We start from the raw sequence: 18012 nt of genomic DNA, 5'->3' as shown, positions 1-18012 counted from the left end.
CGACACAGGGCTTGATCCCACCACCATGAGCTCATGAACTGAGCCAAAATCAAGAGTCCAACGTTTAACTGACTGAGCTATCCAGGTGCCCCAGGGCACATAGCTCCAGGTCTCTGGGTGGCTCAGTGGGTTAAGTATCCGACTCAGTTTTGGTTCAGGTTGTGATCTCAGGGTCATGGGATCGAGCCCTGCGTTGGGTTCGGTGCTCAGTGGGGAGTCTGTTTCTCTTTCTCTCTCCCTGTCCCTCTGCCCCTCCCCCTGCTCATGTTCTCTCTTTCTCAAATAAAATAAATAAAATCTTGAAAAAAAAAAGGGGGCTGGGCATGTGCTCTCAGTTGCCTAAGCAGGGACTGAGGTTCTATTAAAGACTCAGCTAGAAATCCGTATTGTTAGAACTCCAAAGAAGTTCGGACTCATTCTACTACACCTTGATTGAACTGTTCATGGTTCTAAGAATCTGAAAACCCTTGGTTTTCAGGAAAAACAGATCTCTGAAGCTAGGCACAAAGGATAAACCGTAAGGCCTCACTCCCATCCCCACCCTTAAGCTTTTGTTGCCCCCTAGAGGCAACAACCATTTCCTACATCTTATCCTTCAAGCGGTGGTCTGAACTTAGACAAGTGCTGTAGGCAGATGCATGCACACATGCGCAAGGGCTAACTTCTTGAGCTTCTTTTTCCAGGGGAAAGACAATGGATGGGACCAAAAATTTCAATATCCAGAAGATGGATGTGGATCAAAGTCCTACAAGCCAGGAGACAGACAAAGAAGAGGACAACGTCGATGTGAATGAACTAGCTCTAGAGATAGTGAAGAGTGCCATCCGTGCTGCTGTTCAGAGTTTGGAAGGTAGGGGCACCTGGGTGGCTCAGTCGGTTAAACGTCTGCCTTTGGCTCAGGTCATGATCCCAGGATCCTGAGATCGAGCCCCGCATCGGGCTCCCTGCTCAACAGGAAGCCTGCTTCTCCCTCTCCAACTCCCCCCGGCTTGTGTTCCCTCTCTCACTGTGTCTCTGTCAAATAAACTGGTAGCATCATTAAAAACAAATGAAAAAAACCTGACATTTAAAAAAGGAAACCCCACATTTAAATTAAGAAAAAAAAAAAAGACCGTGGAAGGTAGTCATCCTGCTTGGAGGCCTGAAGGATGGTCCCGTTAAACAATGCCACACCAGGGCGCCTGGGTGGCTCAGTGGGTTAAGCCGCTGCCTTCGGCTCAGGTCATGATCTCAGAGTCCTGAGATCGAGTCCCGCATCGGGCTCTCTGCTCAGCAGGGAGCCTGCTTCCCTCTCTCTCTCTCTGCCTGCCTCTCTGTCTACTTGTGATCTCTGTCAAATAAATAAATAAAATCCTTAAAAAAAAATAAAAAACAATGCCACGCCACCAGGCAACTGACAATTCTCACCTCCTTTTCTTGCAGAAGCTGAAAAGCCCACCAAAAGCATCAAATGGATCACACACGGTGAATTCACAGCAGAAAGGGGACGCCAACAGATCGAGGAGTTCGTCCTGGTAAGTTAGCGGGCCGCTCCGGGTGGGTATACAAGGGCGAGGAACAATGAAAAGGAGCATCTGATGAAAAGTTTCAGACCCAGAAACCCTAGATGATTCCAAAGGTGACTAAAAAGTAAACAACTGTCCCCCATCTGGGTTCCAAGATCAAAATGGTATGGCTCAACGGTGAGAGGCTCAGTCGTCTTTCCTTGTTTGTATCTTCCTAACCTTACGTCTCCCTCGGCAAATCCGAGAGGCCCGGCTAAGCCATTTTCCCATGCTGGCTTTCAAACCAGGAATTCTCCCGTCACTAACTTCAGAGATCTCGTATTAACGGAGGGGATGCCAATGGATCTTTCTGAGTTGGTTCTGGAACCTCATGCCTGCACACCGTGATGTGCATGTCTGTGAATTCCCGTCTCTTTTCTGCCTCTGCCTGGCTCTGACCCATTTGTGTGGCTTATCTTGGAGCGGCTTACCCAGGTTGCCCTGCATACCTGGCGGGGTGGGTTCAACCATGACCTGAAATCCCTACTCGCTGTATTGCCTCAGTCCCTACTCACCCGCTGTATTTCCTCAGAAGACAGCTGAGCCGGAACAGGTGGAGGCAAACTCCTCAGCCCTCGAGAAGCTTCCTGCTGTCTCTGCTTCTCCGGCCAGCCCATCACGGCCTACAACCCTGAGGGCAGTTCCCTAGGCCCGAGGAAGGCCCAGTGAGGTGGAAGCGAGGTGCACGGCGCAAAGTACTACTTACTCTCGGACCTTCTTGCTTTGGAGAACATCCCCCTTTGGAGTCGGGCGAAAGCCTCTTCCTACTGCAGCCAGGGTTTGTGAGTCAGGCTGGAATAGGACACAGAACAAGCAGAAGAATTTCCCCCAACAATGCCACCCATTACTCTGAGTAAAGGCAAAAGTCAGTCCTGACAATGGCCTATGGAACTTGAAGTGATCCGAGTCCCCTCTTCCCTCCCAACCTAGCGCCCAGAGTCATCGCCTGCTACCTTCTCCCTTTTCACCTTTCTAACTGCAGTCACACCTGTCTCCTTCCTGTTCAACTGCCAGGCCTGCTCCCACCTCAGGGCCTTTGCACTGTCAGTGCTCCCTGCCTGGAACCCTCTCCCTTGGGATCTGTTCTCATGTTTCATACCTTACCTCTCTTGAGATCTTTGTTAAGATGCCGCCTGTTCACTCACTCTGAGAGTGGCCTGAAGACTAGAAGAGCTCTTCCACAGCTAAGGATATGAAGAAAAAGCCATGTTAAGAATAGTAGCAGGGACAGAGACAAAGTCAGGAGCTAAAGCCCTGCACAGCAACCCACACATGGTGGGGCTATCACAGGCAGGCAGGCCCTCCCCGAGGAGGTCCATGCCCCACCTCTGGTACCACCCACCCCCTGGAGACTGCACCGGGAAGATGAGACCCCTAACACCTGGCCTTGAGAATCAGCAGGCCTTCATCCCAGGGACTCTGAAAATCAGGGGGGCTGCTTGACCAGAGTATTATGGGAAACCAGGACTTGGCTCTTAAAGGGCCCACACGCTACCATTTCTCGGAGACGAAGCACAGAGGCAGTGGTTTGAAAGGTGCCTGGACTATTTGCGAAGGGGATTTATCAGGTCATTTTAGGGTTGTATGCCAAAGGGGCAGGGGTCTGTAGGAACGTCCTCTGGGAATGAAAGTGCTGGTGGGTACCAGTTCTGACATTTCTCCACCTACCTTGCTAGTGCTCCTGACCCCACCTTGGCAGGTGCCCCTCTGAAGCAGCTCCTGGCCCGCCACAACAGGCAGGCAGCCTCACCTGGGACCAGCATCTCCCCAAAGTCATTACCACCTTGCCACAGCTGGTGGGCAGCCTTGGCCAAGACCAGTGTCCCTCCAAAGCAACTTATGCCCCAGGTGGGGTGGAGGGGTACATCCCTACCTACCAGCATGCCCACAATAGCCACCAGCAGGCACTGCAGCCAGCAGGGCCAAGGGCCAGCCCTGCTCACCAGCACCCCCACAGCAATCATAGCGGAGTCAAAACAGGACAGTGCAGTGAGCTGTAGCCCACACGTGGGACACCCCTGGAGTGCCTGGTTCTGGTGATGAGGACTGATGGTACTACTGGGCCCCACAGAACACCTTCTACACAAGGCTGCTACTTTCAAGACCAGGAGTCAGAGCTGATGTACCTAATACATAGAAACAAACACAGAAAGTCAGACAAAATGAGGAGACAGAGGAACAAGAATAAGACAAAATCACAGAAAAAGGCTAAAAATGTTGATAAGCAATTTACCTGATAAAGAGTTCAAAGGAATGGTCATAAAGATGCTCACACAAGAGTACAAGAGTTGGGAGATGGATGAACTTGGTGAGAACTTTAACAAAGAGATAGATAATATTTTTACTTTTATTTTTTGAGAGGCAGAGAAAGCTCAAATGGGGCTGGGGCAGAGGGAGAGGGAGGGAGAATCCCAAGCAGGTTCCTCACCTGATGCGGAGCCCAACACAGGGCTTGATCTTACGACCCCAAGATCATGACCTGAGTTGGACAAGAGTTGGACACTTAACTGACTGGGCCACCCAGGTGCCCAAGAAGATGGAATTCTTAAAAAATGGGAGTAGGATAAAGTGCCACTGGAACAACACCAAGCATACGAATATCTGCATTATCGGGGTCCTGGAAAGAGAGAGAGAAAGGGGCAGAAAACATTTCTAAAAACGCAATAGCTGAAAACTTCCCTAACATGGAGAAAGAAACAGACATCTAGGTCCAGCGAGCCCAGAGAGCCCCAAATAAGAGGAAACCAAGGAGGTCCACACCAAGACACATAATAATTAAAATGGCAAAAATTAAAGATAAAGAATCTTAAAAGCAGCAAGAGAATACAAATAGTTCTGTATCCAAGAACCCTCATAAGGCCATCAGCTGATTTTTCTGCAGAGTTCGCAGGCCCAAAGGGAGTAGTGCAATACATTCGAAGTACTGGAAAGAAAACCTACAACCAAGAATACTCTACCCAGCAAGGTTAGCAATCAGAATTGAAGGAGAGATGAGTTCTCAAACAAAAGTTAAAGGAGTTCATCACCACTACACCAGCATTCCAAAAAATGTTAAAGGGACTTGTTTAAGTAGAAAAGGCTACAATTAGAAGACAATTACAAAAGAAAAAATCCCACTGGTAAGAGTAAACATATAGTAAAGGTAGTGGGTCAATCCCTTAGAAAGCTAGTGTGAAGGTTAAAAGACAAAAGTAGTGTCTCAATTATAGCTACAATAATTACTTACGGGTACACAAGATAAAAAGATGTAAAATATGATGTCAACGACATGAAATGGGAAGGGAGTAAAAACGTAGCACTTTTAGAATGTGTTCAAAATTAAGTGACCATCAACTTGAAATGCACGGCTCTATACAGTGTGTTATATGTGAACCTTCTGGTAACCACATCCCCAAAATCTAGAATGGACACACAAAAGACACAGAATCCAAACATAACAGTAAAGAAAGTCACCAAGTCACAAAGGAAGAAAGGAACAGGGAAGAACTACAAAAACAACCAGAAGACAATGAACACATTAATCAGAAGTACATGCCCAGCAGTGATTACTTTAAATGCAAAGAGACTACATGCTCCAATTGTACAACACAGGGTGACTGAACGGATTGAAAAAAACAAAACCCAGGGGCACCTGGGTGACTCAGTGGGTTAAAGCCTCTGCCTTCAGCTCATGTTGTGATCCCAGGGTCCTGGGATTGAGCCCCACGTCGGCCTCTCTGCTCAGCGGGGAGCCTGCTTCCTCTCTCTCTCTGCCTGCCTCTCTGCCTACTTGTGATGTCTGCCTGTGAAATAAATAAACAAAATCTTAAAAACAAAAACAAAACCCACCTATACGCTATCTACAGGAGACTCAGTTCAGACCTCGAGATACATACAGACTAAAAGTGAAGGGATGGGAAAAGATATTCCAAGTAAATGGGAGAAAAAAAATGAAAACAGGGATAGCCACACTTATACCAGACAAAATAGACTTTAAAACAAAACCTGTAACCAGGGGCAAAGGACATTACATAATGATAAATGGGTCAATCCAACAAGAAGATATAAGACTTGTAAATGTCTTTACACAGGAGCACCTAAATATATAAAGAAAATATTGACAAATATAAAGGGAGAAATTGACAGTAGTTCAGTAATGGTAGGGGACTTTAACACCCCACTAATATCAACAGATCATCCAGGCAGAAAATTAGTAAGGAAAGTGACTTTGAATGACACATTAGACCAGATGGACTTAACATATATCCAGAACATTCCATCCCAAACCAGCAGAACATACATTCTTTTCAGGTACACATGGGACATTTCTTAGGACAGATCTTGTGTTAGGCCAGAAAACAAGTCTCAAACTTAAGAAGACTGAAATCATATCAAGCATCTTTTCTTAGCACAATGGCATGAATGTAGAAACTAATTACAGAAAAAAACTGGAAAAACACTACAAACTACAAACACCTGGAGGCTAAGAATGATACTAAGCAATCAATAGCTGAACCAAGAAGTCAAAGAGGAAGTAAAAAAAAATACCTCGAGACAAATGAAAATGGCAACAACAGAGTACAAAATCCAAGTGATGTAGCCAAAGAAGTTTTACAGGGAATTTTTTTAAAGATTTATTTATTTAGGGGCACCTGGGTGGCTCAGTCTGCCTTTGCTCAGGTCATGATCCCTGAGACCCAGGATGGAGCCCTGCATCAGGCTCCCTGCTCAGCAGGGAGTCTGCTTCCCCCTGTGCCCATACCCCCGCTTGGGCATGTTCTCTATAAAAATCTTAAAAAAAGATTTACTTTATTTGTTTGAGGGGGTAAGGGGCTGAGGGAGAAGGAGAAAGAAACTTAAGCAGACTTCACGCTACGGGAAGTTTATAGCACTACGGGCCCAACTGAAGAAATCTGCAAATCTCATTCTAATCTAATCTTGCACCCAAAGAAGTAGAAAAAGAACAAGGCCCAAAATTAGTAGAAGGAAGGAAATAATAAGTATCAGAGAGAAGATAAATAAAATAGAAACCTAAAATATTACACTTGATCTTAGCCAAAAGGCCGAGAAGCGATTAGAAAAGATCAATGAAACTAACAATTGGTTCTTCGAAAAGATAAAACTGGAAAACCTTTAGCAAGACTCATGACGAAAAAAAGAGAGAGGACTCAAATGAAAAAAAATCAGGAATGAAAGGTATCATAACTGACACCACAGAAATACAAATGATTATAAGAGACTAGACCAGTCTGAGAAATTATTCGTTGCAAACAAATTAAACAACCTAGAAGAAATAGATAAATTCCTAGAAACAATCTTCTAAGACGGAATCAAGAAGAAATGGAAAATCTGAACAAAATGTTAATAATGAAATTAAATCAGTACTCAAAAACACAAGATGTCTGGGACCAGATGGCTTCACAAGTGAATTTCACCAAACATCCATTTTTTAAAAGATTTTATGTATTTATTTGAGAGAGAGAGAGCATGAAGGGGGAGGCAGAGGGAGAGGCAGGAGCAGACATTCTGGTGAGCAAGGAGCCTGATGCAGGGCTCGATCCCAGAACTCTGGGACCCTGACCTGAGCTAAAGGCAGACGCTTAACCAACTGAGCCCCTCACCAAACATTTAAAAAGGAGCTGATACTTATCCTTCTCCAACTATTCTAAAAAACTAAAGAGGAAAGGCTGCTTCCCAATCACTCAATGAGACCATCATTACCCTGATACCAAAACCAGACAGACAGACAAGAATAAAATTCCAGATCAATATTCCTGAGAACATAGATGCAAACATCCTCAATGACATATTAACAAACTGAATTCAACAATACATTAAAAGTATCATATAAACCAAGATCAAGTGGGATTTATTCCAGGGATGCAAGGATGATTTAATATTTACAAATTAATCAATGTGATATACCATGTTAACAAAATAAAGGATAAAAACTGTATGATCATCTCAATAAATACAGAGAAAGCACCTGACACAACTCAACATCCAAATATGATAAAAAACTCTCAATGAAGTGGGCACTGAGGAAACATACCTCAACATGAGATATGACAAATTCAGGGCTCAAGAGTGAAAGGTTGATGGGGCGCCTGGGTGGCTCAGTGGGTTAAAGCCTCTGCCTTCGGCTCAAGTCATGATCCCAGGGTCCTGGGATCAAGCCCCATGTTGGGCTCTCTGCTCAGTGGGGAGCCTGCTTCCTCCTCTCTCTCTGCCTGCTGCTGATCTCTGTCAAATAAATAAATAATTTTTTAAAAAGTGAAAGGCTGAAAGCATTCCCTCTGAGATCAGGAATAAGACTAGAATGCCCACTCTTGACCCTTTTATTCAACATATAGTGCAGCACCTAGCTGTAGCAATGAAACAAGAAAAGGAGATAAAAGGCATCCAAATTGATAAAGAAGAAGCAAAACTACCACTGTTTGCAGACATCATGATACTACTATATATAGAAAACCCTAAAGACTCAACCAAAATAGTATTAGAACTAATAAATGAATTCGAGGGGTGCCTGGGTGGCTCAGTCATTAAGCGCCTGCCTTTGGCTCAGGTCATGATTTTAGGGTCCTGGGATCGAGTCCTGCATCGGGCTCCTTGCTCAGCAGGAAGCCTGCTTCTCCCTCTCCCACTCCCCTAGCTTGTGTTCCCTCTCTCGCTGGGTCTCTCTCTGTCAAACAAAAACAAAATCTATAAGAAATGAATTCAGTGGGGGCGCCTGGGTGGCTCAGTGGGTTAAGCCGCTGCCTTCGGCTCGGGTCATGATCTCAGGGTCCTGGGATCAAGTCCCGCGTCGGGCTCTCTGCTCAGCAGGGAGCCTGCTTCCCTCTCTCTCTCTGCCTGCCTCTCCATCTACTTGTGATTTCTCTCTGTCAAATAAATACATAAAATCTTTTAAAAAAAAGAAGAAATGAATTCAGTGAAGTTGCAGGATATAAAATTAACATGCGGAAACCTGTTGTTGCATTTCTATATGCTAATAATTATCAGAAAGAGCCACTGAGAAAACAATCCCCTACACAATTGCATCAAAAAGAATAAAATACCTAGGAATAAATTTAACCAAGGAGTTGAAAGATGTGTATTCTGAAAACTGTAGGACAGTGATGACAGAAATTGAAGATGACAAATAAATGCTCATGGAATGGAAGAATTAGTATTATTATTTTTTAAATTTATTTATTGGACAGAGAGAGAGATCCCAAGTAGGCAGAGAGGCAGGCAGAGAGAGAGGAGGAAGCAGGCTCCCCGCTGAGCCGAGAGCCCGATGCAGGACTCGATCCCAGGACTCTGGGATCATGACCTGAGCCGAAGGCAGAGGCTCAACCCACTGAGCCACCCAGGCGCCCCAAGAATTAGTGTTATTAAAATGCCTGTACTACCCAAAGCAATCTGCAGAATTCAATGCCATCCCAATAAAAATACCACTGGCATTTTTTTCATTTTAGAACAAATAATCCTAAAATCTACATGGAACAACGTAAGACCCTGATTAATCAAAGCAATCTTTTTAAAAAAAAAAAGATTTTAGGGCACCTGGGTGGCTCAGTGGGTTAAGCCGCTGCCTTCGGCTCAGGTCATGATCTCAGGGTCCTGGGATCGAGTCCCGCATCGGGCTCTCTGCTCAGCAGGGAGCCTGCTTCCTCCTCTCTCTCTCTGTCTGTCTCTCTGCCTACTTGTGATCTCTCTCTGTCAAATAAATGAATAAAATCTTTTTTTTTAAGATTTTATTTATTTATTTGACAGAGAGAGAGACAGCAAGAGAGGGAACTAGCAGGGGGAGTGGGAGAGGGAGAAGGAGGCTTCCTGCTCAGCAGGAAGCCTGATGTGGGGCTCGATCCCAAAACCCTGGGATCATGTCCTGAGCAGAAGGCAGATCCTTAACGACTGAGCCATGCAGGTGCCCCCAATCAATGCAATCTCAAGAAAGAAGAGCAAAGCAGGAAGTAATATGCTCCTGGATTTCAAACTATACTACAAAGCTATCGTAATCAACAGTATGATACTGGCACAAAACCAGACCCATGCATCAAAAGAACAAAACAGAGTCCAGAAATAAACCCACACTTATATGGTCAATTAATCTATGCCAAAGGAAGCAAGAGTATACAACAGGGAAAAGACAGTCTCTTCAATAAAAGGTGTTAATAAAAATGGACACCTACATGCAAAAAAAAAAAAAAAAGAAAGAAAGAAAGAAAAGAAAATGGAGGGGTGCCTGGGTGGCTCAGTCAGTTGCATGCCCGACTCTTGGTTTCAGCTCAGGTCATCATCTCAGGAGATCATCTTGTGAGATCGAGCCCTAAGTCAGGCTCCGCACTTGAAGCACAGTCTGCTTGAGATTCTCTCCCGCTGCCCCTCCCCCTGCTCATATGCTCGCTCTCTCAAATAAAATCTAAACAAAACAAAAACCAGACCATTTTCTAAAACCATATATAAAAATAAGCTCAAAATAGATTAAAGACCTAAATGTAAGCCCTGAAACCATAAAAATCCTAAAGAAAGCATAGGAAGTAACACTTGGAAATCAGCCTTAGCAATATGTTCCTCCGTGTGTCTCCTCGGGCAAGGAAAACAAAAACAAAAATAAACAACTGCAACTACGTCAAACAAACAAAAAAACCTTTGCAGAGCAAAGGAAACCACCAATAAAAGAAAAGGCAACCTACTAAATGTGAGAATATATTTTACAAATGATATGTTTGATAAAGGGTTAATATCCAAAATAAAGAACTCTACAACGCAACACCAAAAAAGAAAAAAAAATCCATTTAAAAAATGGGCAGATGGTCTGAATAGAAACTCTTTCTGAAGACATACAGATGGACAAGAAACACATGAAAAGATCCTCAACTTCATTTATTATCAGGGAAATGCAAATCACAAGCACAACATCACCTCACACCAGTCAGAATGGCTATTATCAAAAAGATAAGAAATCACAAGTGTTGGTGAGGACATGGAGAAAAGGGAAGCCTCGTGCACTGTTGGTGGGAATGTAAATTTGTGCAGCCTGATAGAAAACAATATGGAGGGGTGCCTGGGTGGTTCAGTGGGTTAAAGCCGCTGCCTTCAGCTCAGGTCATGATCCCAGAGTCCTGGGATCGAGCCCTGCATCGGGCTCTCTGCTCAGCAGGGAACCTGCTTCCTCCTCTCCCTCTGCCTGCTTCTCTGCCTACTTGTGATCTCTGTCTGTCAAATAAATAAATAAAATCTTTAAAAAAAAAGAAAACAAACAACAAAAAAAGAAAACAATATGGAGGTTCCTCAGAAAATTTTATAGAAATATTATATGATCCTGCAATTCCACTACTGTGTATTTTTCCAAAAACAAAAACACGAACTCGAAAAGATATATGCACTCCATGTTCATTGCAGCATTATTTGCTCTACGTCAAGATGTGGAAGCAACTTGAGTGTCCATCAGCAGATGAATGGATAACAAAGATGTGATATATATAAAATAGAATAGTATTCAGCCACGAAAAAGAATGAAGCCTTGCCCATGGATGGACCTAGAGGGTATTATACTAAAAAGTAAGTTAAAGAAAGACAAATAATATATGATTTCACTTACAAGTGGAATCTAAAAAACCAAACAAATGAACCACCAAAATGAAACAGAAACAGACTCAAATATAGAGAAAAAATTGGTGTTACCAGAGAGGAGAGAGGGGTATGATTTGGGTGGAACAAGTGAAGGGGATTAAGAAGTACGAGGTTCCAGTTATAAAATGAACTAGTCACAGGGTGCTCTTGGCTCAGTTGGTGGAGCAATGTGACTCCTGATCTCGGGGTTGCGAGTTCAAGGCCCACACTGGGCACAGAGATTACTTCAAATCTTTAAAAATAAATAAAATAAAAATAAAATAAAATAGTCATGGCGATGGGGCACCTGGGTAGCTCAGTTGGTTAAGTGTCTGCCTTTGGCTCGGGTCATGATCCCAGGGTCCTGGGATGGAGCCCCGCGTCGGGCTCCCTGCTCGGCAAGGAGCCTGCTTCTCTGTCTCCCTATCCCTGTTGTTCCCCTACTTGTGCTCTCTCTCTCTCCATCAAATACATAAATAGAATCCTTAAAAAAATAATCATGGGGGCGCCTGGGTGGCTCAGTGGGTTAAGCCGCTGCCTTCGGCTCGGGTCATGATCTCAGGGTCCTGGGATCGAGCCCCGCGTCGGGCTCTCTGCTCAGCAGGGAGCCTGCTTCCCTCTCTCTCTCTCTGCCTGCCTCTCCGTCTACTTGTGATTTCTCTCTGTCAAATAAATAAATAAAATCTTAAAAAAAATAACCATGGGGATGAAAAGCACAACAGAGAAAGTAGTCATTATAGTGTCATAATTTTGTATGGTGACAGACCTAACGTGATCATTTCATAACGTACATCAATATTGAATCACTATGCTGTACACCTGAAACTAACAGAACACTGTATGTCAACTATAGCTCAACTGAAAAAAGATTCCACCTGCTCACTGAAGCCTTTCCTGGTCACCTCATCTAAAAGTGCAACCCGTTCTGCCCTGATTTACTTTTCCCTTTAGCATTCAGCTCTACCTAAGATACTAGATTTTACTTACTTACCCTTTGCCTTTCTTCCACCTGCGGATTATATAGACCATAAGGGCAGAAGCTTTTATCCAATTCTCTGTCCCCAGCTCCTAAAAAGGTCACATACACAGAGATGCTCTAAAATATGTGCTGAATACATGAACAGATTTGTTCTTTCCATACCATTATTTGTTCACAGATGAAGAGCTTACCTACTGTGTAGGACCATTATGAGGATAAGATGATTAGAAAGTAGAAAGTTACCTGGAAAGTTAAAAGCTCTATAAAGCTACTGACAGAAAATCCCCTTGTTCCCAGACCTGCTAATGCAGCGAGCCCTGGAAGGGAAGTCTGTCCTCCGGGGGTTAGACATTGCTGATGGAGAGCTTTCTCAAGCTTATTGCAGATTTCCCAGAATTCACCGTACACCAGGGGATGGCAAATGTGTAGTTACCATTTCCTGAGCATCACTGTGTGTCGAGTACTAAGTACTTCATATGCATGATCTCATCTAATCCCCACAACGGACCTGCGTGTAGGTACATCAGTGTACCCATTTTACAAATTAGAAACCCTGAGGTTCAGAGAGGTTGGACAATTTGTCCAAAGTCTTAAAGACTGTATTTCTTTATTTATTTCAGAAAGAGAAAGTGTGCACGAGCGAGGGGAGGGGCAGGAGGAAAGGGAGAGGTAGAGAATCTCAAGCAGACTCTGCCCTGAGCATGGAGCCCATGATGGGGCTTGATCCCATAACCCTAGGGATCATGGCCTGAGCCAAAACTCAGTCAGACCCTTAATCAACGGAGCCACCTAGGCGCCCTGGTCCCAAGTCTTTCTGATCAAGCAGCAAAATAAAGTTTTGATCACAGGTCTGATATACTTTGGCCACCATAGTAGGAAAGTTCTTTCTTTTTTTCTTCAAAGTAGGAAAAGTTCTCTTTTTTTCTTCAAAGATTTTATTTATTTGAGTGTGTAAGAAAGTGAGCGAGCATGAGTGGGGGGAGAGGCAGAGGGAGAAGCAGACTCCCCACTGAGCAGGGAGCCCGATGTGGGACTCAGGGCTCTATCCTGGGACCCTGGAATCATGACCGGAGCTGAAGGCAGACACTTAACTTACTGAGCCACCCAGGTGCCCCTGAAAAGTTTCTGATGACAAAAATAATGCAGAGTTTTACTATCAGTGAAAAATGCAAATTCACAAGATTCTGAGGTATTACGATGTGAATAAGAATGATGAAAGCTGGTGTCCAAAGGCTCGTGTGTTTTGGGGAGGGAATAGGTACAATTACGTATTGCCAATGGGCACAATTAGTTTATTCTCTCAAGGAACACAATCTGGCAACAGGAATATACAAATAAGTTCTTTATATGAGAAAAGTTGGAAAATCCCCAATGCCTACCACCAAGTTAAAATAATTTTTATAATAAAATAAGACATTATAAAAAAAAAACAACAAAAATTTCCCAGTGAGCAAAAGGACACAAGGTAGAAAATGAAAGCTCCCCTTTGACCCCCACAATACCCAGTTCTACTCCCTTGAGAGTCACTTACCATTGATAAGAGTTTTGGGCATGTACTTCCAGGTGCCTGTTGATTTTGAGTGTCCAATAATATGTAATTGGCTAAGCCATCCATGGGAGAGGAGCACAATGAGAAATTGTTTCCTGGAAGCGAGTATATGAAGCAATGTTATGTAAAAATGACAAAATACAAGATTAACACACACTCACTGGAGTTACGTGAGAATCAGCTGCCTGAACAGTGATAAAAACGGGGACCTTTCCGATGGTACAAGGTCTTTGATGGTGTAACAGATTAAACATTAGGGCTGAAGAAATATATTCACATAGGAAGTTTGGAAAGAAAGGCATGCTCCAGTGGGTCGCAAAGGGTTAACTAGCGAGCTCCTTCACTAACAGGCATGACAATCTGTGTAAAATACGATCCTGATCTCCAGGAATCTAGAGTCTGGGGCTCCTGTCTGGGTGACTGAAACAATCAACTTAAGTTTGAAAGAAAGTAAACTGAGGGAGAACGCCAACCTATTTTTTTTTTTAGAGGGCCTGAAATCTTTTAGCCATCTCCCTCTGACTGGCCCTCCGCGCATCACTGAAACTGTTAGACCATCCTACTTCCTTCCTTCTGTGGCCCTTCAACTCAATTCAGGGTTTTTTGTTTTTCTGTGGAAGCTTCCTGTGCCCCCAACCCAAGGGGCTTCAGTTGAATTGCACTCAGGGTGCTGGAGCGGTACTGTGACTTCTCCAGGCCCTAAGCGCTAGTGAGATTTGTGCTTTTGAAAGAAAAACTTCTCCAAGGGGGTCAAATAGGGATCCGAGGGGTCCGGAGGATCTTAGCGCCTGCCTCATTCCTTTCCTAAACTTACTTTGTGTACCACCGACGGCTGCACTGAAGTGAGTTGGATTTTCAGAAACAGCTTGTGAAATCGGCCCCATTACTTTCCAGTCACACCTTTAGGGCTCCCGAGGAGTGAGCAGAACACAGGTTCCGATCACATTCTCATTACTCTCCAGTTAGCCACGCTTGTCTCCCGAGTTAAGGGCCCAGAGGGAGGTCGCATGTGCACGTGTGTGTGGCGTGCGTGGGGCGTGCGTGGGGCGTGCGTGCGCCCCTACGCATCTGAGCATGGCCTCTGTGTTCCAAAGCCCGATCTCCAGGGATGTTGCATTCGTCACTCATGCGGGCTCCGCCTTTGCTCTCCTCCACTTGTGGAGATAATTGGGAGTTGACTCTAGTTTGAATCCCAATCCGAAAGGGTAGAAATGGATGCCCGAAGCCAGGCTGTAACCCCTCCTGTTGTGTGTTGCCTTTACCTAGAGGACTCGAATGGGAAGTTTGCTTTTCTCCATGGGCTCTTTCTCTTATATGAAACAGACGTGGGAGTATCAGGACCGCTGGGTGCACTACACACAGTTTATAGAGCGGGAAGACCGGATTCACAGCTACCACTACATCTACTGTGTACGCTGGAGCATCCCAACCGCCAAGAGACCCATGCCGCCAGTCACTGCCTCTGCCTTCTTCACCATCAAGATCACCAAAAACAAACCTCCAGTAAGCTCTTCCTTTTCTCCCCCTTTCACTTAGATGAGACCTCAATGAAAATGGAGACGTCGCTTGTCAAGGTCATCGATGACCCCTTCTTTGTAAAACTCAAGTCCTATTTCTGTCCTCATCTTGGTTGGCCAATCTACAGCACTCGCCAGAGCTGCTCACTCCTAGCTTCATGAAATGTTCCATTTGGCTGCTAGAACCACACACTATTTGGGTTTTTCTTCTGCCTCACTGCCCATTCCTTCTCAGTCTCTACTGGTCTTGAACCTGTCCTCCATACTCCTCTCCTTGGTGGTCTTACTGCCTCCTGGCTTTAAATGCCACCTCTAGCTTATGCTTCCCACATCTGACCTCCAGCCCAGACCTCTGCTGCTCGGATGTTTAATAAACATCTCACTTAAACTGAACTTCCAATTTACCCTTCCCAACCTGATCTGCCTGCAGACCTCTCATTTCCATCTGTGGCCCAAATCTTTGGCATCATCCCTGACTCCTGTCCCTCATATCCAACACATTAGGAAATCCAGTTGGCCCTATCTTCAAAAATAGGTCCTGAATCCAGCAACTTCTTACCACTCCACTTCTACCACCTTGGTACGAGACACCATCATTTCTTACCAAGACTGTTCCAATGGCCTCCTAACTGGTCTCCCTGCTTCCTCCCTCGCCCTCGTCGTGTAGCTTTCCAAAACAGCAAACGCCTGCCAGAGTGAGCCTGATAAAATGAAATTATGTCACTCCTTTGTTTAAAATGTTCCCATGTGTTTCTCCAACTCCGAAGTGCATGCACGTAAGCTGATGTTGTTGAAAGGAAGATTCTGACTCGGCAGATGTGGGGTGGGGCCCGAAACTCTGCATTGCTAAGAAGCTCCCTAGTGGTGGTGCGGCCCGGAGTACACTGAGCAATGAGGGCCTCTACTGGGCCTTGCTAGGCCTGGTCCCTTGTTATTGCTCCTCCCTTTTCTCCCTCCCTCCCTCCCTCCCCTCCAGCTGCTGTGATCTCACGGCTCTTTAATAACCCAGATAGAGACCCACCTCAGGTCCTCTGCACCTGCTGTTTCTGCTGACCTTCTTCCCTAGGGACGCTCTTCCGTCCTACGTCACACTTTCTATCCCTTCCTCCATGCTTTCACTTTTTCTCCCTAACACTTTCTGACCTTCTGATGGTCTACGTGATTGTCTGTTCCACCTACTAGAACGTAAGCTCTGCAAAGGCATGAGTTTTTGTTTTTCGCTTTGCTGTAAAACAAGGCCTGGCAAGTAACAGGCACTCGAATACTTGAAGGAATGACTGCGTGTAGCTGCCAGGGAGACCATGAATATGAGACAGGCTGATAGCTGGTGTGAAAGGAGTCCAAAGAACATCCACGAATCCAGGGTTAGGGTCAGCAGAGAAGCGGGTCTGCTTCCAAGCATGATGCCTGGAATACAGCCGACGTGAAGACGTTACTCCCCGCCTTGCCGTCCATCCTTTCACAGAAGTTATCTGGGGCTCTGTCTGCCTCCATGAGCTCTCGCCACTCCTGGTCACCTATCCTGCCATCAGCTGTCTTGCTCCCTGGCAAGGTTGGAGACCGGGAAGTAAGGCTGCTGGAGGAAAGCAAGACCGTGACCAGAGCCTGTATACTCAGGGCCTAGGAGAAGGGCTCTGGCTTGAAATTCCAAGTAGATTTTTGGAAGGGAGTATGGGAGGGGCCCACAGAGACGGTATTATAACCTCCACTGCTGCTCTAAAAATGTTTTCAAACCTTGCTGATCTGTATTTATTTCATTCTTATGCTACTCCCGAGAGGGAAATACTGTCAACTGAGCAGAGTGGAACATATCGAGGGGGTAAATGAGTATTTGCGAGGAGCACAAGCCTTTCCTGACTTGTTTCCAATTCTGCAGTGATCCTTCAGGTATTTGTTGCCAAAAGGATCTTTTGGGGAACAGAGATTTGAAGTGACAAAGAACTACCACCTACAGACATCCCAGTAAGGAGGATGAATTCTAGCAACTTGAGAGTATATGTAAGCACGAGTGTAGGTACAGAAGGAATTATGAGTTGGTATGACTGGTATAGGCTAACGGTTATCCTTTTCTCTCTTAGGATATGCCCATTGAGATCTCTTATATCTTTGAGGGCCTTTCGTTAATTCACAGGTAATAAACATTTGGAGACTTTTTTTTCCTTTTGGTACTCTCTACTCCCAACGTGGGGCTAGAACTCATGGCCCCAAGATCAAGAGTCGCATGCTCTACTGACTGAGCCAGCCAGGTGCCCCGGGGAGACTTATTTTTTAAAGGGTGGTCACTTTTCTTCTTTGGCCCACCCGTCCCATCAGGAGCTCAAGGGGTTCTGCCATTGTTCTTGAAAATTTTTTTTAATGTCTCATTTTTCAGTCATTAGAAACTTGATGATTAACCACTAAAGGAGGGTGGGGGCAAAGTGGATCATGTCTATTGTTTCTATGGGAAATTCAGTTACAGGGAATTAAGTCCTATATAATCTTTGATTTGTACAATAGCTCTTTTAAAGAATGTTTACATAGAAATGCACTAATCCTTTTACTGATTGGGCCTACGGAATAGAGACAACCTTTGCTCCCCACCCCAAAAGACTTCTTGCTCACTAGGAAAGTAATAGAATAAACAGGGAATCCCTGGCTCAATGTTTTATGTTAAAAAGTTTTGGTATGTTTGTTTTCCTTCCTCTGCAGACCAGGAATGACTCGCTTTCGAGAAAAATGGCTGAGGGACATTATTGAGGCCAAAAATATTTTAATGGAGTCAATTCCCTTCTAATTCAATTGTGTCTACTTCTTACAGAATGTTTTAGGATTAGACTTCTAATCAGAATGTATTAAAAATACGAT

The 18012-nt window shown here is 44.7% G+C and overlaps 1 protein-coding gene and 1 pseudogene across 1 annotated transcript; one reads left to right on the top strand and one right to left on the bottom strand.

Annotated features, from left to right (window-relative positions):
* Positions 1 to 750: 750 nt before the first annotated feature.
* Positions 751 to 17989, top strand: AKAP14 (A-kinase anchoring protein 14; the record flags this gene model as incomplete). Its single annotated transcript, XM_044234695.1, is given in 5 exon segments — positions 751 to 850; positions 1423 to 1514; positions 14975 to 15154; positions 17247 to 17299; positions 17857 to 17989. Coding segments are annotated over 5 exon segments (558 nt in total), but the record flags the coding sequence as incomplete, so codon positions are not given.
* Positions 6519 to 6598, bottom strand: LOC122897717 (annotated as a pseudogene).
* Positions 17990 to 18012: the final 23 nt, after the last annotated feature.

This window comes from Neovison vison, chromosome X (genome assembly GCF_020171115.1).
Source record: "Neovison vison isolate M4711 chromosome X, ASM_NN_V1, whole genome shotgun sequence".
NCBI classification, from domain to species: Eukaryota; Metazoa; Chordata; class Mammalia; order Carnivora; family Mustelidae; genus Neogale; species Neogale vison.
Note: the sequence above shows the minus strand (reverse complement) of the source record. Positions and strands in the feature narration are given on the sequence as shown.